We start from the raw sequence: 24,691 nt of genomic DNA, 5'->3' as shown, positions 1-24,691 counted from the left end.
ACCTTCTCCAGGAAAGCATCATGGCATTACAGAAAAAGGCTTTTGTTTCATATCATCATGACCTGTATGACCTAGAGACCAAGAATCTGTGTCTGTCCTTTCTGACTGATTTAGGAGAGTTGTTTAATTTTTCATCACATCCAGCAGTTTGTAAATAATTTCCACTTCACTGTTTGTTTTTTATAGCGTGTGGAACATTGGTGCAGTTTTGTGTGATCCAATGGCTGCTGGCTGAAGGGGGATAACGCCCTCCTTTGATCTCCCAGCTTTGCTGTTCACACAGCCTGGGATGTGCTGGCCATCCCTGCTGCGTGGCCAGGCTGCTGGCTTAAGCTCAGCTTGCTGCTGGCCCACAGCCCCAGGCCCTTCCTCCCCAGCAGAGCTGCTCCCCAGCCTGGCTGGCCCAGCCCGTATGGATGCAGGAGGTGGCTCATCCCAGGGTCGGATTAACTTGGTGACATTCTGTGTGACATTTCTGCTGATTGATTCCTCCAGCCAGTCCCTCTGGATGGCAGCCCTGCCTTCCACCCCTGGGATGCCATCCATGAGCTGCCTGGTGATCTGGTTGATCTCCTCCCTTATGTCAGTGTCTGTGTATGCCTGTATGTGTATGTGTGTATGACTTGAAGTGTAAATATCTTCTTCACTATTCCAGTGCAGCAATTGGATTGAAAACTGGATTGGATCCAGCAAATCAGAATAAGCTTCCTAATTAAGCCCTGGTTCTAGTCAGTATTAATTCCATAAATTCTCTTGTGTAGATGCAAGAGGTGTTTGTTAATCCATAACCGCTGTCAGTGAGAAGCCATTCCCCCACAAAAGCTAATGAAATTGAGTACTGATGGATATTTTGCAATTATTGGAGACTTGCATTTTCTGTCCAGATAAGTTTAGAAAAGAATGCTGCATGGTAAAATTGCCCTACAATACAGTGAAAAAAATATTTTGAGAGCATGGAATTACAAATTTAAGAATAGTCAGCTTCCATCAATATACAACTGGAAAATTATGCAGTAAGAGCATGTCACTTTCCAGGACTAGCTGGATCAATAGGTTTGGTTTTGGGAAAAAAATAGAGATTGTATTTTTCTTCCTTAGCGTACTTTATATTTAACTTTTTTTTATGCCATTCCTTATGCAAAATATCAATAAACAAAATGAGGGTTTAATTTGTCATTTGTTGACTGCTTTGTACTTTCTATTGATTACTCGGAGCTCAAGAGAGCTAATTATTTCAAACTCTTCATCTACTGAGGTCTCTTCCCATTCAAATATCTACTCAATTAAAATATTCTGAGATAGAATATTTGATGAGGAAAGTCATAAGGATTTTCTTTGTAACTTTTACATTCAGACAGCACATCTGGGTACAGTAATAGGTGATTTAAATTTATTCTTTTCTCCCTTAACCAGGTCAATCTGTGAAGCTGTTTATGGAATGTTTGTATATCAGTATTATGATATGGTGGGAAATATGCAGTAATACTTGCAGTGCTGTGGAATTTATGTTGTGGGGTGTTTTATCTGTTCCAGGATGTTTCTGGAATGCCAGCTCTCTGTCGGCCTGTCGCAGAGGGAGGAGGGGGTTTTGATTATCGACTTGCCATGGCCATTCCAGATAAGTGGATACAGGTGAGAACTTAAAAAATACATTCTGCTCTTCAGAGTGGGGTGTTTCACTGTCACTGCATACACATAAACACTTCTGAATCCCACTGACAAGTTTTGCTTTCTCTTGTGTTAATATGTTATTGAAATAAATTCTGACAGGCTTGAGCACAGGTATTAGAGGCTGAAATGAGAGCTGTCAGATGTTATGTAGGTTTCAGGTGAGGAAGTTCAGGAGCTGGGATTCACATTCCAGCTGATAATTGTTTTCTTTGTGCAATACACATAAGCTCAATTTCTTTGAAATGACCTTTATCTTGCAACAGCTGTAGAATGTGTAATTTGTATTGAATGTGAACAGGTAGATAAAAAGTTAACCATATGCATATAAATATAAAAAAAAAAAAACAAACAATAAAAAATCACTCCATAAACATGCAATAAACCCTCCTGACACTGGGCATAGAAATTGGCATTGAATATAAATAGACCTGAAAGTTTAAGCAAAACCTAGGTGAATTACACAAACACCTGCGGTTGGTATGGGTGGGTTACGAAAAGGAATAATATAGATTTGTAAATATTAATAAATTCTGACTACAATAAGGATTTATATCATCTTTTCCTTAATATAGAGCATCAGAAGGAAAATCATAAAATGATCTGAAAAGGCTTCTACTGATGTTTTAGAGAAAGTTTTTCAGTTAGACAGAAGATTACACCCAAATCATTCGGGCTGTCATGATGATCTGAAAACAATAAATATTTGATATGATCATTAATGCTTCAATAAATATAGTGTGTAGCTAAGAAAAATTAAAAAAAATAGCTTACCTTCATCATCTTTCAATTTTGTAACTAGGAGGTAGATGGCCAATTCAAAAACAGATTTCAAACCTCATTTCAGAAGATATTGAGAGCTTTTCCGAGACACCATCATTAAAATTTGGAATGAGTTATTTAGACATTTAGGTCCTGGAATGCAGTAAGGGTTTGTTTTTTTAACAATAAATACCTAATTGGGATGTTTGTTGATTTCTTGGAGTTTTGTTAATTTGGGTTTTTTGTTTGTTTTTGTTTTGTTCCTTATCATACTTCAGGGCAGGCAAGATAAGCAATTTCATAGGTAAGCAAAACTCAAGTGACTACATTCATGTTACATGGGAAAAAAAAAAGACTAGAATTTTGCAAGTGCAAAAGATTTACATTCTAATTTAGCAATCTCTGATATGGTCTGCTTCATTTAATTCACAATATTTGGCTAGGAAACATAACTGTGCTGTAGTAAATTCTGTTCTTGAACTGGAGAAAATGTCAGTTTTTCCAGCTTAAGCATGTACTTGACATGGGACAGAATGGAACACTAATGGGCTGTTGAGAGCAAATCAGTTGTGACTGAGATTGTACAAGAACTTAGAGTGATGCAGGCAGAAAGCTTCTTGCCAAAGAAACTGCAAATAAGTGACCACAGTAGAAACATGGAGTTAGAGAAAGACATGATGCCAGAGTTTGTTACTACATTTCTTGAAAGGGAAAAAAAAAAAGCTTAAATAATTGGAAGGGAGAAGTTTAGATAAACAGTTTATCATCTGTTACTGAATTCTCCTAGACTGCTTACTCTCATTTCTCTCCCATTTTTAAGTACATACCTGTTACTAGGAAATCTTCTAGTCAAACTTGTTAAAATCAGTTTGAAAACTGAAGAATCTCCATGGGATTCCATGAACTAATTCTGGGGAATCTTTAAAAGAAAGATAAACTGCTTGTTGCAGCAGTGGTTGTACTAGTTCAGATTCTGGATAGATGTAGTAAGTGATACGATGATAGGCACCTCGATGTGTTCAGAGCCAGAATTCATGGACTTAAAGAAATCAACAAAGAAAGGAGGTAAAAAAGACTGTGTAGGATGACATGGGGAGTTACAATTATAATGTTAAATTTTGCATCATGACATTGGCCATCTTGGTGCTATTGCCTTTTTATCACTTCTGGTTTTATGTCTATATATTTGCGTTTATGCATTTAAGTCATAGTGATCAATGGAGGTCCACAAAGTGGTGTAGAAAAAAAAGAACAAACTAACACTGATACTGAGCTAGATTTAGCAGAGGAAGGAAATAATGTGATATGAGGCAGAAAATTCCTGTTAATGGGATTCAATTTAAATTGCTAAAAATCAGGAGGTAGCACTGCACTGCCCAGTGGTTAAGCTTTATTTGGAAGCTCCCATATCCCAGGGTTGCATTTAATGAAAATGTGAACCAGGTAGGTCTGTGCCCACATATTTCTTCCTTGGTCTTGGTGCAGTGGTCTCTTGCAGGTCCTATCAATCACATTATCCACTGTATCAGAGGATTCACATAATAAATGGCAAAGCCTGTCGTCCAGGGAGGTAGAAGAGAAACAGAGTGTTCTAGGTATTATATTTATGTGGTTAAATTGAAAAGAAAAGAACCCAGCTCTTTGGATTACCTGAGAAAGCTCATCACTTCAAAACTTGGGAGTGTGAGAATACAGCTCACAGTCCATTGGAAATTCCTGTGCCAAGATAATGTTACATGTTTTTAGTTAAAACAGCTTTTCAGTGATCTTTCTTTTATTTCTGTAGATAATTAAGGAGCTGAAAGATGAAGACTGGAATATGGGCAATATTGTGCATACATTAACAAACAGACGGTATGAAGAAAAATACATTGCTTATGCAGAGAGTCACGACCAGGTATCTTCAGCTCTTTTATTGTTCATAACCAAGTAAAAGATCTTGTTTAGAAGTTTGGTGTTTTGTTTATTTTTTTTTATTTTTAATGAGAAAGGAGTTGAGGAGGATGACAGGAATTTCAGAAATGGGTAGATTTGGACTAGTGCTCTTTTTTTTGTTTGTTTGGGATTTTTGTTTGGTTGTTTTGTTTTGTTTTATTTGTTTTGCTGTGTTTTTATTTTATGATCATTCATTTTAGCAAAAGAACCCTCCCTTGATTGTGTGGGTAATATTGGCTTTGTTTTTAAGAAATGAGTTGTAGATTCTTGTTTTGCCTGCCACAGAACATAGGAAGGTGTCTAATCCATGCTTTTGAAAATCCTGTGTCCATTAAGTAAACTGGAACACTTTCTGATAAGCATAAACAGTATGCCAATTTAAGAAATTTGTTCATGACTTTTCCCTTCATGAAAGTCTTTCCTCTCTGGAAGGATTGAAAACATCCGCTTTTGAGATCTAAATGAAATATTCTGTAACAGTTTGGTTCAAAGCACAGCAATTGTAATAGTTCTGTGTATGGAAAAACAAAAAGGTAATGATGAGTTTGGATGACACTTGTCTGCCATAATCTTTTTAAATCTTATTTCTGAAGGGTTCAGAAATACATAATTCAGAAATTGTGTTTCAGAAAACACATAATTAGGGAATTGTAAAATTGCCAACTTCAAGCCTTTTATTAAAAAATTGATATTTTGTTTAAGTAACCAAGCTTTCCTTTACATTATAGAGGTTGATATTCCAATTCCAGTACTTCCTATAATAAATGTCAACAGAAATGTCCAAAGCATGTTGTATATTTTAAAAAGACCATTCTGAGTTTGCCATTCATTATATCCATTTTATTTGTACCTATTTATATTCTAATCTCAGAGTCTGTTATAGTGTTCATTTAATGCATGAGCCTGATAAAAAACTTCAGAAATTACTTGGAAATGTATATTATTCTATAATAAGGTGCTTTTATCAAAGCTGATTATTTACCCTAAAGCACATCATATAACATTACTGTTGCTGTTCTTTTATTTCATGTTGATTTTTAGCAATTGTTTTCCATATCACTTTGCATTTTCAGTTTAAAATGTCATTCTTAGGGGAAAAAAAATCTCATTATTTTTAATTAAAATACAGCTATGATTACAGACTTGCATCAGGCTGATATGTGAAAAGTAGGATAGAGAAACAAAAAGTGTAGATAAAATTCAATCTGAAGGTGCCTGAAGTGATGCACGTGAGGGTGCAATCCTGGTTTCTTTTAAGCTGTAACAGGCCATGAGCTGACTCTTGCCAGTCAGAATACAAGGCCTCATGGTTATAAGAAGAGTGTGAAAATAGCAACTCCAAAGCTAAAAGCTGTCAAAAAAGCAGATGCAGTCCTGGAATTGTTATGAGTGGAACAGAGCAAAGAGTACAATCAGCATGGCACTGCAGTATTTCCTGGTTTGTGTGCATCTTCAGTGTTGGAGACAGGTTTGGTCCTGTACCTTAAAGAATATACAGCATAACTATATAAATGCTGTGAAGATGAATAGCAGGTGTGGATTGATTTTCATAAGAAAAAAACCTAAACAGAATAAGATTCTTTTGGGGTAGCAAAGAGATCATTGAAGGGGGAAATATATCCATTTATAAAATCACAACTGCCACAGAAAACATGAATAGGGAAACACTTAGCTGCTCTTCCAATAGAAAGATAAGGGGATATTAAATGGCACTAACAAAATTCCACATTCTGAGTCCAGAAAGTAGTTGTTCATTGCAGTCTTCAGTCTTGTCACTGGAACATATGTTTGTTTTTTTTTCCTTTAAATAGGGTATTTTTTACTTAAGGGAATAATCTATATATGCTGTTATATTGTCAGCTGTAAAATGAAAGGATGAGTGTGCTTTTCAGCTAGACCTGCTTACAATTCATCTGTATCTCTGGAATTTAGTGAATTTTTTTCAAGGGTATAAAACAAGAATTGGGCTAATTGAACAAAAATCAGCTATTGAAATATAAATGCTTCAAAATGTTCTCCACTACCTGCCTGCTAATGTATTAAATAGCATTTTATGGCCTTTCTCAAGTATCAGTGAGCACCAGCAAGTTAATAATTCAGATTTTTCTTTTGTGTGAAATCACAGAAAAACAATCACATTCTTGATTTCATATAAGTGAATGCTGCATACTCGCTCTGCATGTGTGAGTCAGAGTTTTTTTATACCCATTTATTTTTATATTCCAGGAACCTTTACTTTAGATGTTCACTTCCTCATTTTCTGTGTTTCCTATAAAAATTCCCAAATGTAAGTCAGTTGTGACTTTGTAAGTCGATGCTGATATTTCACATTTGATCTGTATGTGAAAAAGTTCTTAGAAGTAGTTAAGCAGTTTGACCCAGTTAGGTGAAATGTAGGACCAGAGGTTAGACTCTGTTACCATATACACTCAATCCCATCAGTCCAGGAGTGACAATGGGGAGGTTGCCAGGGGAAAGCAGACAGCTGGGGCTGACATCCAGTCCAAGCTCAGCTCGTGGACATCCCTGCCTCGGTTTTTGGCAGCAGACCAGATCTGTATTGCACATCACACAGTGCACAGATGCAGTGGTCAGAATGTAGGGTCCACATGATCTGGTGATCATTGGCATTGGCAGGATGCTTCCTTCAGGAACAGGGACTGGGTCATGCACACTGAGCCATGTCCTTGGCTCCTTAGTGATCTTGCAAGTCCTCCCTCTGTGATACAGACCACCTATTTTAATAAAATCCCAAAACCTAGAAACACTTGTATTACACCCAAGGGTCTTCTCCAGTGTCTTTCTGAACTGTTGTAGGCGCTGGTTGGTGATAAGACGCTGGCCTTTCGCCTGATGGATGCGGAGATGTACACAAACATGAGTGTGCTCATGCCTCTGACGCCAGTTATTGATCGTGGGATACAGCTTCATAAAATGATTCGTCTCATTACTCATGCACTCGGAGGAGAGAGCTATCTGAACTTCATGGGTAAGTAATCTCAGGAAAAAGTCTCTCATTTTCTCATCTGCAGAATGCGTGGCAGGGAAGTAAAATGATCTGACATCATCTTATATCCACAGTATTTATCACAGTGCTGAAATTTGGAGCATAAGTGCTTTTATAGATTTATTACAAAAAGGTAATATGCGTTGTTTTTCTGCCTGTAAGATGTATGATAAGACAAGAAAATAAAATCAAGATGGTTTCTAACTGCAAGAGAAATAACTTTTACAACTCAGACTAGTGTTTTAATTGTTGTTCTGCAAGTTTGTCAGGTGATGAGCAGTGGCTCACCGTTTCTATTTCATCTCTATTCTTTCACTTCTTTAAATTTTTTAGGGTAACAATGAATTTACTGAATATAGCTCTGCTGATTTCAGTTATTAATTGTCAGGAAGTAGTCTGGAATCAGTGGACCTATTTCATTGCTTCTTATTTCTTAATGAGGTAGGCAAGGACAAATCACAGACACAGGAGGCACATTCTGTTATCAAAGCACAGAAATTGTAAGAGTTAATGGTACTTTCTTCTGGTCCATAAACTGTAAAATAAAACTGTTGCATTACTTCCTAAGTACAGTTTCCACAAGAAACTGTTAGTCTGATTTAATCATCAAGTTACAGTTTCATTTAAATGTTGACTATTCTTAGCTTTATCCAAAATTCCAAAGCTATTTATGCTGTCTGTCCTTTGCCCCATTCATTAGTTTAATTTCTTTGCAAAATAGTTCTTTACAGTAAAAATGTCATGTGGTCTGACAAGTTCTGTGTAGCATTTGTGATGCTCATGGGGAACAAAAAGGCTGAAAGCCTGCTACAAAATCACATCTCAGTTTTCTGATACTGTAACACTTGAAAATTATAGAAATTTTAGCTTACTTCTACTTTTGTGGTTAAATGTTTTGTTATATAAAGTTTAAGGAGACTGTTGGATGTATATTGTCTTTTTTCTATAATATGGTGTATTTAGCATCACGTTTTCTGATTCAAAACCTGGAGATCATGAGACACTGGATTTAAGTTTGCCTGTACTGGTGCATATTCTCTTTCTTTGTATTAGGAGAACACTCAGAAAATACTGTGTTGATTTTCCTAAAAAGAATTGAAGCAATTTCGGTACAGAATAAACTAATTCAGTATATGCAATAGTAAAGTAAAATAAAATAGTAAAATAGTAAAACTATTATTTTCAATAAAATGTAGGTTTACATTTTACATTTTGTTGTTGTTTTTTGATTTTTTTTTTTCCTCAAGAGTGAAGAAGAGTTAATAAATACTTATTTATTGTGCAATCAGGCACCAAAATGTTCAAGGTACGAGGTGTATGCTTCCATTCAAACTAGTGATGCTACAATAGTTAAGGAAACGGGTGCTTACTAAATAACCTCTAGCTAAACTGCAGGTGTCTTTGCTCCAGATTGACTTAGTAAGGTTAGAAATATAATCAGTAATGCAATGTGGCATGTTAAATCCAGTGTGTCAATGCTGGCTGATTGAGCAATTAATATTGGGTATCTCTGAGTACTGCAAATGGTTCAGTAACTACATTATAGTTTGCTATATGTAAAAGGTGAAAAGATTGTAATAACTGTTGGAGGAGAAAACATATAAATTCAGAATGCTGGCAGTCTGGTGGTCTTAAAATGCATATTGCAACATGCTAGCTAATTAAGCAAATACAGTGACAAATGAGTTCTTTAATTTGCAGGTTTGTCTGAATGCCAAAGGTAAGAAAGAGAAGCTTGCTGTAGGGTGGGGGAAGGAGTGGAAGTCTTCTTTCACAACACATGGAGAATGCATTCTGGGTGTCTCTGTGATCCCCTAGGTCCTTCCATTAAGACTCTTTTACTTTTTTTGTCTCTGAACAAAGGCTGCTTCCTAAATGCTTTGCTCACCTTAAGGAAAAACAAACCTCATAAAATTTTGTGTCTTGAGTGGAAATCTGTTTTCGAATATATTCTGGAATTTCTTTTTGAAAATCTGTAATAATATTTAATTTTAATTACACATATGTTGCAGCATCATTTGGGCTCCATACATGCAAGCAGGTTCCTGGTGACAGAAGCTGTGCATCAAACACTGATTGTGGCTTTCTCTCTTTCTCACTTTTCACACTGGATGGTTCTCTGTCCTTCTTACATGTATCTCTTAAGAAACCACTGCAAAAATCCTGAAAGTTGTTATTCTTATTTTTCATGTTCCTGGATGTTTAATTTTCACTGGAGGCTTTTATTTTTCTTCCCACTTGCCCATATCCCTGTATTGGCAATGAGAATTGTATGCAAACTTAAAAGTGAATAAGAAAGTTCTGTCATTGCAGCAAATTGGTTCCCTTGTTACAAAAACCTTTGGGAGCATTCTTTCCTCCAGTCTGTGTTTTAGTTTTATGTGCTGCTTTCCAGGTGATCTCCTGGGCTTCGTGTGTGCATCTGGCATGGAAGACTTAACCTAAGAAGGGAAAAGCTCCATATGCTTGGCTGAAAAATAACAGTGATAAATGTCCTGCAGCACTCTCTGGAAGGCCAGTTTGTTTCACAGTAATAGTAAAATAGTAGCAATTATTTTGAAACTTCTGCTGTGACTAAAGTCTCTTCCTTCAGAGCAGGTAGAGAGCAACAAACCCAATGCAGCTGTAGTTTGAGCAGCCCAGCTCCTGCTTTAGCCAGGTTTTAATACTGAGACAGGCCAGTTATGAATCAGTTGTCACAGAATTTTAGGAAGTCACAAGAATTCCATGTTCTTCTGCACAATGCCTTAGTTAGGAGCACATGTGCTTCTTCAGGGGTTTTTCTTTACTATTTTTCTATGAAGGCCTTGACATAGACAATGCACATTTGAATGTCTGGACTTTAATGATGCTTATAGGCTCAAGCAGTTACAATGTGAGTATATTAAACAATGAAAGTAGTCTTTTTAATTGTAAATAATAATAAAAAACTCTTCTACTTTTTTTTAGTATTTTTGTTTGTAGTTATAGTGATATTAAAATAGCATACACATCTAATTAACTTAAAAACAGAAAAGTATATGCAAAAAGTATTTAGGGCCATAGATCTCTGCCCTCCCTAATTATCAGGATTTGAAAACAAATCCAAAATAAATAAAATAAAAAACTTGTATCTGACTAAAATTCTTAATTTTCCATTTTAGTCCCCTACAAAATAACAAAGAGATTGAGCATAATTCCTCAAGCACTAAACAAGGACTAATAGAAGTTGTTATAAGACTTCTAGAGTATTACAGGAATCATCTGGTCTCAGCTTGAAAATAAAGCAACCACTGTTTTTACTCAGCAATGTTTAACTTCAGTGTAAAGACTCACACATATTTCCTGAAAATAATACTTGAACTTATCACTGCAAACCTGTTCTGTGTTTACATCCTTATATATTTTCATTTTACTTCTTTTTTCATTCTGTCCCTGACAACAAGTTTTAGACATTTTCTTTAATAATATTAATTAAAAACCTGAAATAAAAACAGTGCAGCATAATTGACAATATAAGTAGGAATGTTACTTTAAACAGAATCTGAACTACTATTTTTTATTGCTACCTATTCTAGATGAAATAATAATTGTATCAAGAACACAGATATTTAGCTTAAACCTAAGGGAGTTTGGTTCTCTTTGGCATGTTGCATTTTTACACTTTTTTCTGTTCACTTTGTTTCTTACATCTGAGCACTAGTTACAGGGTGACCTTTTTGACCATGATCTAAAGAGTGTCCTTGGGAGAGCACATACTCTTCAACTTCACTCACTTCACTCACCTCCTCTTGATAAGCAACCTTGAAGTACTCACTTGGAACAGACTGCAGCTTTAGGAGAGTTAGTATAAAATCATCCTTCTTAATATGCTTGCCTAGGAGAGGTGACAAATGTGCTGCCAGTTCCAGCAAGTGCTTTAATTCCATGGCAGCCTGACAGAAAACAATTATGTTCACTTTAAAGTAGAAAACAAGGGTGTAATCTGAAATCTCACCTACAGTTTCTCAGAGACTTAGTGATAGCCCACCTACAACTTTGTTGCATAATACCCCATATGCAACCCCACTCACAGCTTGGGTTGGGCAGTGGGAGTGGGAAGAATCCAAATTTATCTCTTAGGCTTCATAAATCACTTTGACAGTCTCTTCTGCAAGGTCTAGAGGTGCAAACTGTTAATATTTATTCATTTAGAGTTGATTGAAGCAAGCTTCATTTCTACACTTGCTCAAAACACATTAGAGTGACTGAGAGAAAAACAATTAAAGAGAGAGACTGTCTCATAATTCAAAACTAAATCACACACAGACCTGTCTTATCGCACCTCTCTTCACAAATGTCCAAATAATAGCAATCTGTTGTGCAGGTCAGTTGTCCATCCTCCTTGAAAGTGTAGGGAATAAAACACTGTACATGTATGTATGTTATTTAAATACAGAAATAAAATTGTGAGCAGCAACAGTTTATATGTGGTGGTGCATCCATGTCCACATTATCACCTCTCAAGGCAAAAACCTTGAAACAGAACTTGACTTCATAGTCAGCAGCATCCTCAGAACTGTTCGAATGCCAACACTTGTGGCAGCTGTGTTCATGGAGTGAAATCCAGGTAAGATTTCCTAGGACTAGAAGGAATAGTCTTAATTGAGGTAGCTGGCATTAATGGCACTTTGTTTTTCTCTTAGTTTGTACCCACGTCTGCTGGGTATGGGCTATGACTGCATTACCAGTGGAGAATATATATGGTACATCAAGGCATTCTGACACTGTGCACCAGTTACAAGGTGTTGGGTTGTTTTTAAGGATGGCACTGCTATTTTATTTATTTAATTTATCATTATGCTTAGTAGCATTATTTAACCATGGGATGCTGTTGCTGAAACCTCTGCTAGTGTCTAAAGCTTTGTTCCCAGGGCTCCATCTGTTGCCTTGCATATTTAGGATTTGTACAGCTCACAGTTCAGACTTGTGATATCTCCATTATCCATGTGTGAGTGCAGGCAGCCTTGTATATTAATATAATACTTGATGTGCTGGGAGGGCTTGCTAAAGAATAATGAACAAAGTTGTGAAGTTAATCTTTAAGTTATTAGAGTTGTAAGAGTTCTGTTTCTGTTTGTATGACAACCTTTTTTTTCACTTTATTGTTGTTTTATTTGTTGTTGTTTTGAAGAACACGGAAATAGGCCTCTACATATTATAATTTTATATAACTCTACATGCTATATTGCAACTGTACTATGTACTTTCAGCAAAGGTCTTTATAGGCTTTTCTCTTTTCAGTTGTTCAAAAATCTAGTTTATTACAGAAATTACAGCAAACACATCATTATGAAAAGCTTCTTTCACACCTGGATTTCTGACTCTACAGGACATGGCTGTTATTCTCTCCTGTCATAGTTGTTTTTTAGTATTTTTCTCTCTACTGCTCTAAGATTCAGAATTTCTTTGCAATTAATTATTACTAAAATATTTACAGATGGCATTGATTAGTTCTACTTAGTTGTCTTTTATGGGAAACAATATTTTGCTTTTATTCTCTTGGCCTTAAGTTCAAATAAATTTAATATCAACAGATTTACCCCACTTTTAGATTTTATTACTTTCTTAATTTAGAATGTAAACACTGTAGCAAAACCTCTTAAAACAGGTCTTAGATTTCATAGAAGTTGTGCATATAAACACAGTTTTGTACATAAGAATCTGTTTTGATTAAACATAAGACATTGTCCAAAATTAAGAGTTGAGTAAAACACAGACTATTTTTGCTTGGTAGTATGAAACTATGGTAAGTTTTTTAAATTTGGTAATATATAGGAGCATTTTTATATCTTCATATGTATTTTTTTTTCAACCACATGTGTGTATAAATTTCTTTGCATATGATTCATTGTTTAACCAATTAAACATGGCCATCTTACACTTCCTTTGTTGTGGTTAACTTTGATTCAGACAAAATGCTTTGAATATCTTCTGTTTATATGCACTTGAAGTGCTTTAAGCTCTTACATAATACAGTGACTTAAAAAATTTCATAAACCTTGGTTCAATCTATGAGCAATTTGTTAATCATTAGTGCTTCACAAGAGCCTTCACATTATAAGGTATGTAAAATGCCTTTTTGAGATGATTTCCTCAGTCTTCTACTAATGCTCTGTGACCCAGGTTGAATGGCGCAATGCAAAACTGAAAAGAAATGTAAAATATTTTCAGATTTTAAGTAAATATTAAGTAAATCTATAGATAAAAGTGAAGTCCAGCATTCAGGTCTCCATTATAATTTACCTTTTTGAGAGAGAGTAGACTTTTTTGGGGGGGGGGGATTTTCTCTGTTGTACTTCTTCAATAAGTTCATGTAATAATATACAGTTTTCATGCAGAACTTGGCCTCTGCCATGGCAGAGAGCAGACGACTAAAGTTGATTTCTGAGTTTATCAGTGACACTAATGAACTGCTTACTGCAGGAGTCACTCATTTCCTGGATGCCAGGTGTCTACAGAAGTGGTCTGCCTGGTAAAAACTAAATCTGTGCAAGACCTTTGTGTTCTAAGAGCAGGAAAAAAGGGTAAGCATGCCCATTCAAGCAGGGGTAAATACAGTGTGGATGTTAAAGCCTTTGTCTTTTCTCCTTGTTGCTCACTGTGTTACATGCAGTTTTGATGCTGATAATTTATCAGTACTTGTTTTAAGCTACTTATTTGAAACGCCCAATGCTGAAAAGAAGAGGCAGCAGCCTCTTACCACACCCAGCTGTGTTTTGCTTCTACTTTTTGCAGTTTGTCTGTACTCACTAGTCTGGAAAAGGCTGAGAGAAAAATGGATCTATATTCTCCAAAGCCATCTACCAAAGAGCAGAAAATTTCTTCCTGATTATACATCATAGGTTGGCTTTTAAAGAGGTAGAGGAAGGTGATCCAAATCAAGTGATCTAGCAACATCAGGCTCTAGTGAGCTGATGCAGGAGCATGCAAAGAGCCTTCCTTTGGTGACACATTGCTCTTTCTCAGACTGCTTTCTCTGGGCAGTGCAGAGCCAAATAGAATTAATCCCCACGTGTTACTCAGTAAGGAATTGTTGGTTTGAGACACGACTGCGCAGGTGACATTTTGTATTTGTAAAGTCTGAATAATAGATCCTTAGGCATATATTCCAATTTGGATTTTAATGCGTGCAGTTGAGATAATTTGAAATGAGTTCATCTCAGTAGTGTCATTAATTCCCCAAATCAATGTAGCTTAAGCTGAGATAACACTTTATGATGACATTGGAGTAAAAAAAAAGACGCCTTTACATGTTCAAGAGCTTATTTTCACAAGATGTTATTAGCTTAGAATCTTCTCATTGTCCTAATTTTTTGAGGCCATCAATCCAACAAACACAGAGGAATTTGCACAAGGAATTCAAAATCAAAATAAGATTTTGAACCACATTGTAGTTAAATTTGCATTAATTTTTATGAGACAAGGTATTTTTTATTTCTCCAGAGAAGCGGTAAAGTCTGCAGAGCAAAGCATATTAGCACAAGGACATCTTTTATAAATGTTGACCTGTTCTGTCTTTTGAGATCTTCAATCTGAAATTCCATAGATTTGTAGAATGTTTTAGGTTGGAAGGGAAACAACCAAAAGATCATCTTGAACATCATTAAGTCCCAAGCATCCTGTCACAGGTGACACTTTCCACTAGACCAGGTTGTTCAGAGCCCCATCCAGCTTGGCCTTGGACAATTCCAGGGATGGAGCATCCACAAGTTCTCTGGGAAACTTCTCCATTCTCACCACCCACACAACAAAAAAATTCTTCCTACTGCCTGATCTAAGTACTGGTAGAATTTATAGTGGGGTAAATTAGAAAGGGAGTTTATAAACACAATACAATTGCTTTTGGCTGAAAAGAAATTGAATTTTGTTGGAGGGAGATTGTTTTTGGGGTTTTGTTAGATTATTTTTTTTTTCAATAGTACATGTACCTTTTGAGTTGGGATGCCTTGTTGAATATAAACCACTACTTCTTCAGTAGTAGTAATGTTTTACATTATGTAATGTGCTACATTAAAATGCAGGGCAGGAGGAGGAGTAACAGGACGAGTGACTAATGTCTCAAGGAGAACAGGATTATTCACAAAGCTAGAAGTACCAGTGCAGTCTTCTTACAGCCAGAAGCTTAGAACTTTTACTCAGTTGGGATAAGTATTCAGATCTTTTTGTGAAATTCAGAGCAAGTTCTGCAAGCAAGGTATTTTAATAGAATATCTTCTCAAGTGGCGTTTTTATAGAGAGATTATTTAAAAGCAATCTAGTAATCCACTCACTCTTGATTTAAGAGTCAATCTGTAGGCTATGAAACAGCTCCCTTAAGCTTCTCATATTTTTGTTAATCCAGCTAACTGTTAATACAAAATACTGCAGGAAAGCCTGGATCATCCGGCTGGTTGTGTTATAGGTCAGCTCTTTGTGCAGCTTAAGTTTACAACCTTTATCTTCATAATGGAGAAATGTATGGTCTTATTTCAAAATATTAATGGGCAAAAAAAGGATATCTGATGGAAAACATTAACCTGTGTTAACACACACTGTTGGATTGGCAGCATGCTTTTCCATGATTTATCTTGCACTCCTAAACACAAATAAAAAAACTTGGTTCAAGCTGAGCTGTTCTTGTTTGTTTATTTTCATGATTGGTTATTTATTGTAGTTCCTTGTGCCTGCCACCATTTTAACAAGTCATGAATTGTGCATAATATTGCTTGAAGGGAAAAGTGCAGAAGTCTGAGCATGGGTGGACTCCCATAACTCACATTTTTCTTTCATCTAAGCTAACATAAGCCAAGTGCTAGTTATTTATAGATAACAAAATACTATGTGAATGTATATTCTATATTCCATAAGTTTTCAGTTGTGTTACTATGTTTTTTTTCTCCTTGTTTAGTATTTAGCTGTAGTTAAACAGCTGTTATGTATTTCTTCTAAATATGTGAATAGTTACTTCTTTAAAAGTCTTCTTCAATACATTTTGTTTAGCATGGAGAAAAGGAGGCTCAGAGGTGACCTTACCACACTCTATAACCACCTGAGAGGAGGTTGTAGCCAGTGGGGGTAGGTCTTTTCTGCCAGGTAAGAAGAAATCATGTCAAGTTATGCCAGTGGGAATTTGGAATGAGTATTAAGAAGTTTGTTTACTGAAAGACACTGGAACAGGCTGCCCAGGGAAGTGGTGGAGTCACCATCCCTGGAGGTGCTTACCAGATGTGGCTCTTGGGGACATGGTTTAGTGGTGGGCTTTGCAGCCAGTCATAATGATTTTATGACTAGTCAAAGCCCACAGACTTATAATCATGCCAGAGTATTGACATATTAATTTCAATAGATGAAAGAAATCTTGCCTTATTTGTGCAAATCTCCTCAGCATGTGAAATTTATTGTTCTGTTTGGAGAGAGGAAAAATCAATATTGTACTAAGCTTGTTACAGTTCTGTCTGTGACTAGTCTTAGAAATATAGTAAGCTATGTATTAATATCCTGCTTTCCTACTTATGTGTTGGAAAGGTGTGTCCTAATTAAATATGAAGCAGGGAGTATCTTCATTTAAAATAGTTTTCATCTTTCAGAGTTCAGCCTAGACATAATTGAAGTTTCCAGGGAAATTGTTGAAGTCCCTTTTTGTATTTACTAGTTGCCTTCATATTTATAGGCCAGAAGGGCTGTTTTTATTTCCTGTGTGGAAGGCTATTGCTTGGTTTGTACATTACACATAAGAATACAGAACTAAATCCATTGCTTGCCTCTGGAAACTGAAATACAGGAAGGGGCTTGTACAATTTAATAAAATTTATCTTAATAAAGGAACTGTGTGCACATCATAGTCTCTCAGTAAGTTTTTTGATTTGTATTTTTTTTTATTTCCCAGTTCATAGAGGGATGATGTGATCCACGTTTGGGATACCATGAGGCTGGGCTCAGGGACATGAGAAGTTTTTACCAGGCTCCTGTTAGGGCTCTGTCTCTTTTCTTCCCTCCTGCTGTTACCATGATGTATCAGGTTTTCAAAGTGTTTTCTGACAGTAAAATGTTCCCATTAAGATATAAATAAGAAAACAAGTACTGAAATAAGCTACCACTATAATGTGGCTGTGTTAAAGGAATGAAATGAAACAAAACAAAATTAGTAATGACACTGGAAAATATTTTTTTGCAGATAAAGGTGTAATTTTACTTGTTTCAGAGGATTCTTCTCCCCTTTTTTTTTATAGATGATCTGTGTAAAGCATTTATCACTTGAGCAAGTTTACTTTTTTTAAAGAAAAAACCCACAAAGGAATGAAAAATCATTACTGAGAAATTTCATATGTCCAATTCAAAATGTCTTTATGCAAGTAATCTCTAATGGTTTCCTGTCTGGGTTTTGTGTTTTGCTTTTGTCATTTTGAATTTCCATACAGCATTGCTGGAGGGGGAGAGGAGAAATCATCGTAGTGTTTATGCATATTTGGCTTTCCTCAAACAGTTGTAACAACACTTTTCAGACATAGAAGCAGGTTTGGGCTTTTTTTTTTTTTGAGATCAAAGTTTACTTTTTCCCTTGGCAAGGAAGTTTTGTCTTCAAGGCACAAAAAGCATTATATGCAGTATATTTTCATCTTGCCCCCCTAAAAAAGCTTCATATCTTCTTTGTGTACAGTGCAATGACAGCATGAAGTGTAGTACTTCAAATGCATTCATATTTCAGTGAATTGAAACACTGTTTTTGGAAATAATATTTTTTAAAAATGCATGCATACAGAATTAATTCCAGCAGTTATACGAAACTTTGGGGTAGGGAAAGGAGCAATTCATATGAACATATGTTTTTACTAAAAAGTTGATCAAGGGAAAAATTAGAAGTGGCTACCTAAATGAGATTGTTTTTATTACTTTGTACACTAGTTCAGAGATATTTATTTCAAACTGAAACACAACTTTTATTTCAACTGAAAAACAAATTCAAATTTTATCATGATTTAAGCAGAGGTAATGTAATCTGGGAATAGTTTCTGCTCTGATTCTCTTTTATCAGTATAAATTCATTTTCTGTTCATTAACTTGGCATCAGAGAAAAAATCTAAAATTATTAGCTAGTCATGTCTTGAAGGGCTTACAGCTTTGTTATGCTTTTAGCTGTTTCAGGTCTTGGTGCTAATTTAAATGTGTTTTGAGTGTAGGATGAATACTGTCATGTTTGCCTCTGTGTATATAGGAAATTGTTGAATTTCAAAGCCAGTAGGGTTAACTGTCCTCTGCAAATAAAGAGGCATGAGATAGTGGAATGAACAGAGAGGATGGCTCATGGTGAATCTATTTTACTTAGAAGTTAAATCTCAAAGGTTCACAGTTCTAGACCAGTATTTTACAACTATTTACTTGTTTCCTAACCTCTTTTGAACAAAGTTATTTGAAAAAAAAAAAATCTTGTGTGAAGACAGATAACCAGTGTGACTTCATGAACCTTCCTTTCTCATGGGAATAACTCTGGATAAAGGTTAGCATTCTTGGCTATAAAGACATTTGTTCAGAGTCATCCCTTCCTCAGTTGCCACCAGAACACATCATCCAGAATTCAGCTTTTCCTCCCACCTGCACCACAGAGACAGGAAAAGCGCTGGATCACTTTCCAGCGATAATACCCCATGTTAGATTTCTTAATGTGTGGATTGATACATGTCTGGAGTTACCTATGGAATGTGGCCATCATCAGGAAATGGAGTGTGTTAGTGGGGCTTGGATTTCCCAGCGATTTGAAAAATTTTCTGTACTAAACCCTGAAAATTGTAAGACCAAATAAAAAATTGGCAGAAGCTCTGCCTCATGATACTCTGAGTACCTCTTAAAATCTCTTTATCATATGACCTGTTGTAAGGGAGCAAATGTCCATAATCTTTCCTCTAGTCTTTCTGGCTGTGGTGAGAATGATTGCCTGAAGGAAGGAGAGTGGAATCATGCCATGTAAGTCAGGGCATACAGTATGTTCTTCTGATGCCTCTTAAAGCTGATTTTTAAGGCATGTCCTCTTCTGAAGTACAAGGGAAAGAGATTGTGAAGGAGGAACTAAACATACATAAAGGGCTTTTTTGGCTGCAACTGCTTTTTGAAAGGCTGTGATTACAATCTAGTTTCTTTCTGTATTATATTTTAAATTTCAACAAACAACTCTTCTCTCAATATCATGAGATTTATTTTTTCCTGTCTCCTTACATAACAGAAACAACAATGACAAGAAACAAACAACAACAAAAGGAAATAACAACAAAACCAAAAAAAAGATTAACACCTTCCTGGATAACTGTGCTGTTTCTATAGATTTTGGTGACTATTTTAAAATTCACTTGCTGCTTGCAGCAAAGGTGCCATCAGTATCAATTCCTTAAAGTCCCTTTTTTATAGGAGCAATGGTTTTGCTTCAGCTTTCAAAACTGTCCTGCTATCTAAATTTTTTTCCCTCTTCTTTATGTTCTTTTTTTTTTCCCCTTTTTTCCCACTTCTCAGTTGTGGTGACACTGGTTAATGTATAGGTGGGTCAAGACTATTCTTTACATTGTGAATCTAGCCCATTTGGCCATCAGGATACTTGTAAGGGTCTGCCCCAGCCTGCACTGTAGTTGTAGTCTCCACATGCCCACTCACACTGGAAGACCAGCAATTATTCTGGTATAACTAATTCTAGATTAGTATTAGGAGGTGATGATCTTCAGAGGCTGGTTCTTAATTACAGCCTTTCTTTATCCTCTTCTGGTCTTGTAAACAGTTGTAAAAGAATTTTAATAATATCTGAGCATTATTTTGCTATGATATTTTAATTTTCTTTTTGTTCTTATACTCTGAGATGTGACTAAAGATGGCTCAAGGATCAGGTTTAAGATGCTTAAAAAACAAATTTTGTGACACTTCCTTTCATATAAAATGTGCATGCATAACGTCCACATGAAGTAGTTGCAAATCTATGCTGCATTTTAAAATCTGATGCAGTGAGCATTCCAAGAATAAGTATTTTTGTGGAAGCAGCACATCTCAATGATTCTAAATGAATCCTGATTTTTAACATTCTTCAGGTGTCATCTGATAGACTCATTGTATATTGCAAAAAGTTCAGAATATCTTTTGAAAACTGCATGAGATTTGCTCCTTAGTCTATCTAGTAAGAGGGAGAGGGAAGAGCAGGGCAATTAGTGCCTTGAACAGGTCAGAATTACATCAGAGGTTTCTCTCATGAATATATCCCTTCTGTTCACCTTCATTAATAGATCTCATTTACAGGCAAGGCGTTTCAATTTAAACCATGCATTTTCTGTTCAAGAACAGTTGACTTTAATATGCAGACTCACAGTCATAAGTAGTTTAATTGATTATCAGGCAAATGAGACTCCTTTTTAAAACCTGCCCTTTTTGTAGCATGACAAAATATCAGAGACCTTGACTCCTGATCTCTAACTGTTCTTTCTGAAAAAAAACTTAAACTTGAAAACTTCAATACCCGTTTCCACAAAGAAAACAAAACCAAAACAACAAACAAAAACCCCACCAACAATGCAAATATTCTTGCCTTAGACATTGACTCTAAAGAGCAAGAAATCCTGCAACAGATAATGCTGTCACCATAAAAATACTATGCTAGGATTTTTGAAATGTGCTAAAACCAATAAACATGACTTAGAAAAATTGCTTTCTAGAGTCTGGTCAGTCTTTCATAAATTACTTTAGTCTTACATAAACTACTTTTCATCTTTCATTTTTTTATGTAAGAGTATCTTAAAAAAAAATAAAAAATCCCCCACAAAACAAAAACAAAAAAAGCCCCAAACTGTGAAGATAACAATACAGAAGTTGAAAGGGGGGGAACAAAATACTCTAAAATAATGGATGTGTACATCTTCTGATGTACACATAAATTATGTTTATACCAACAAAAATATTTTCCATCCACTGAGGAGACTGCTTTTGCAACACATAGCAAAGCAGCAGTTTTGTTCTTTCAGTGTATTTCAAAGCTAATTTTCTTCCCAGATAAAGAGTCAAATTATTGTGAGCGGAAAAATCAGGGAATTATTTCCACTTGATAGAGTTTAAACTGGATATGGTACTTGATTAATCTATTTATTTACTAATAAGTAAAAGGCAAATGAATCATAATGTAAATGTATTGCTTAATTTGGCATAGGCCTAATGAGAATTCGTAACAATTGAGGCTTCCTCTTTTCTCCTCAGGTTCTGCAAAATATTCACATTTTGACAAGGTTTTTGGCAGACTTGTAATTCCCTAGCTTAAATAGTTAATTTTTACTCCAGGTAATGTGATTCTTCTCTAACCATTCTTCTTTAATATGTCTGAACTCCTGTTAGATGTTTATTTGAGCAGCCCCATGTTTTACCTTGAATTATTAGCTAAAAATTCCTTCCAAAACCCAGCAATCATGCCGTGTTGGAAATGCCAAGAAGCAACGTGTAATGCTGTGTTGTGTTGTGTTGTGTTCCCTACGGGGGTTGGTGGTTTTGGTTTGTCTTTAAATAGGGCTAGAAAACACCAAACTAACATTTGTACTGGCTGCTCCATGTAGCTATCATCACTCTTTCCCAAGATAATATCTTATGAAGAGTTACTTTTACAGCTCATGCCGTCTATTGATTTCACAAAAAGCTTTAGTATGAGCATTTGAAAGTAGCAGGATAAGAAGATTGGTTTTACTTGTTGCCCACACTCAAAGTTCTTTCTCTACACATTCAATTCTTTTTGTGAGTCTCTGTATAACATTTACTTCAATAACTGTAGAAAAATGGATTATTTAGCTGTTATGTCTTCTCTGAGGACTATTTTAAACTATTAATGAAGTGACTCTCGAAGTGTGGATTTGGTATTTATATTTTTCCCAGCATGGTTGAGTTTTACAGATGGCTCATATTCCATTCATCCCTCAGCAGTAGCCCTGAAGTCAAAGGAATAGTTGGCCAATCTTTTCCAGTGTCGGTCCTTGGCATTTATTTTCATCTGTTATGTAATGAAACCCAAACCAACACCAAAAATCCCACACAAAACCAAATTGCAAAGAAAAAAACCTAAAGCCTTAACTTGATATGACCTTGAATCCTCAGTGCATGATTATTTAGCATCAGTCTCGTAGATTCTTTTGCTGTGAGGTAGAAGTACAATAAAAATTTGAATGTCTTCCTGCTAAGTAGTGAAATTGAAGTAATTATAGAAAGAAAATGCACTGGTGAACAGTGGGAAGGCTGGGTTTTGCCAGGGCTGTGCTTTTTTATCAGCTCACTAAAGCAAGTGTGTTTCTTGAAACACATTGTTTGAGGACACTCTGTAAGAGAAACCTGACTTCAAATTGCTCACAGCTCTTTTTGTTTAGGAAGACGTTTTGTATTGTGAGACATTGCTAATACACAGTTCTGGATCACAATATTTGCCTTTCTCCTTAATGATGGATTTGGGTTTACTGACCAAGCACTACACACATTATGCTGGAGTGGTGCTGTCAAACTCCATAAAAATTGAACAATTGGAAAATATATCTGTATATTCCCAATCTTAATTCTGTCTAACAATTAAAGACTGTTCAGAAAATGATGGTCAAAAACCTCTTTGATACATGTTGCCATGATGTTTAATTGCTGAACTGGGACCTGAAAGAATTTCAGTGTAAAAAGTTTATCTAATATGATGTGTGGCTAATTTCAAAATAATTTCACTATTTTTTAACTTCTTAGTGTGGTAAAATTCTCTGCTAACATTGAAGATTTTCTGCATGAGAATTCTATAAGTTGATATTAAAATTTGAACCCCTTTCTTTCTATAAACTCTTGAGAGTAGAATATTGAATTTTACTCTCCATTATGGTTTCTGAATATTCTTTTTGTTTTGTCCATGGACAACTAATTCTTAATCAAATAACCTTATATATCTAAAGTATAACTGCAGTTAGGTGTTAGCTCCACCTAAGAGTTCAGCTGTTGTGTAGTATTGTGCATCGAAACAAATACACCTATTGATTCCTTTTTCTTTTTTAATATTATGTTTATTTATATTTGTGTATATGCAACTACATAGCAGGAGACATTACAGGAACAGGTTGCTTTGAAACAGTGCTGAGTCCTGCAAACAAAACACAGCTTGTACCTTCCAAAGTCACAAATCACTTATGTAACGTTCAGAAAACAAATAACTCCATTTCCTTGTCTGAACCGAAGCATAACTGTTATGGGAACATAGAAATACCATTTATTTATTTTCTGCATCAGAGGAGTCTTATTGGCAGCCACAGCCTTGAGACTGAGCTCATCAAGGGTCTCTGCACTCTTCAAGAGCTGCAGCAGTGCCCAGGTACCACTTCAGGTGCTGTTTGGAGTTTTCCATTTCTTTGAAGAAAAAGTAGTGTAGCAGTATGATGCTGTGCCTTTTCCAAGATTTTTAAAGTAATTACATAATTCTGGTTTTGAAAATACCTTAGTAAGTGCCCAGGTTCACTGGAAACAATGGCAGACGAGAGATGTTTTAAGATTGTGGGGATCTTGAGAAGGATTTTTATAGAGCAAATGTTTTTAGGAAGTTTATAAATACATTCTCAGCATGGCAGGGTTGAACCAGTCTCAGGTGGAGGGCAGGAGGCAGGTGTCAGAAAGAAGCTTTAATCTCAAAGCAGTGGTATGGGAGTCTGGGAAGAATCTTGGGAATGTACTCCTTTGAGGACATTAGGTAAGAAGAGGTTTAGAGGTGCTAGCTAATTTCTACTGTTTCAAGAAAACCAAGGCTTCTCACAATGCACCTTTTGTTTTGATTACTGACATCTATTTTAGAAAGCCTTTCTCCCCCTCTACTTTGTTTAAAGTTTATTCCTAATTTTTATTTAAAATTTTCTCATTTTGTGCTGTTAACAAATGCATAGTTATTTAAGTAATTAGATTTGTTCCTGTAACAAGAGCAGGATAATACTGAATTTTCATTTTTGATTTATTTTAATTTTTCTATGCATCAAACATTATGTAAGTGTAATTTTTCTTCTGTTTACATTTTTATTTCTTAATTCTTTATATGATCTTTTAAAATGAATTAATGAAGTTCATACTGAAAGTAGTAAGTTTATTGGATATCCCAGGGCAAATGGACTGACACCTTTCTTGGACCTCTTTCTGTTCCTTGTCCTAAATTCACTTTGTAAGCCTATTAACCTGTCAGTTATGGTACTGGTTAATAATTGGCAGTGCACCAAACTGAATGATCCAGCTAGAACTTCTCTGCATCTTCTGTTAAAAAAAAATATTAATACAGATTTGTATTTTCTTGTTAGATTTGAGGGGGTTTTGTCTGTT

The 24,691-nt window shown here is 35.6% G+C and overlaps 1 protein-coding gene across 2 annotated transcripts in view; it reads left to right on the top strand.

The window, feature by feature from the left end:
- The window catches only part of GBE1 (1,4-alpha-glucan branching enzyme 1), a 136,163-nt gene that overhangs the window by 88,517 nt on the left and 22,955 nt on the right, over window positions 1-24,691 (top strand). For both annotated transcript variants that reach the window (XM_086883562.1, XM_086883561.1), the window contains exons 10-12: window positions 1,534-1,632; window positions 4,217-4,327; window positions 7,183-7,354. In XM_086883562.1, the coding sequence (XP_086739688.1) occupies window positions 1,534-1,632; window positions 4,217-4,327; window positions 7,183-7,354 (382 nt within the window). The remainder of the gene's footprint in view (window positions 1-1,533; window positions 1,633-4,216; window positions 4,328-7,182; window positions 7,355-24,691) is intronic.

Source organism: Cyanistes caeruleus, chromosome 3, assembly GCF_971803275.1.
Source record: "Cyanistes caeruleus chromosome 3, bCyaCae1.hap1.1, whole genome shotgun sequence".
Classification (NCBI taxonomy): Eukaryota; Metazoa; Chordata; class Aves; order Passeriformes; family Paridae; genus Cyanistes; species Cyanistes caeruleus.
Note: the sequence above shows the minus strand (reverse complement) of the source record. Positions and strands in the feature narration are given on the sequence as shown.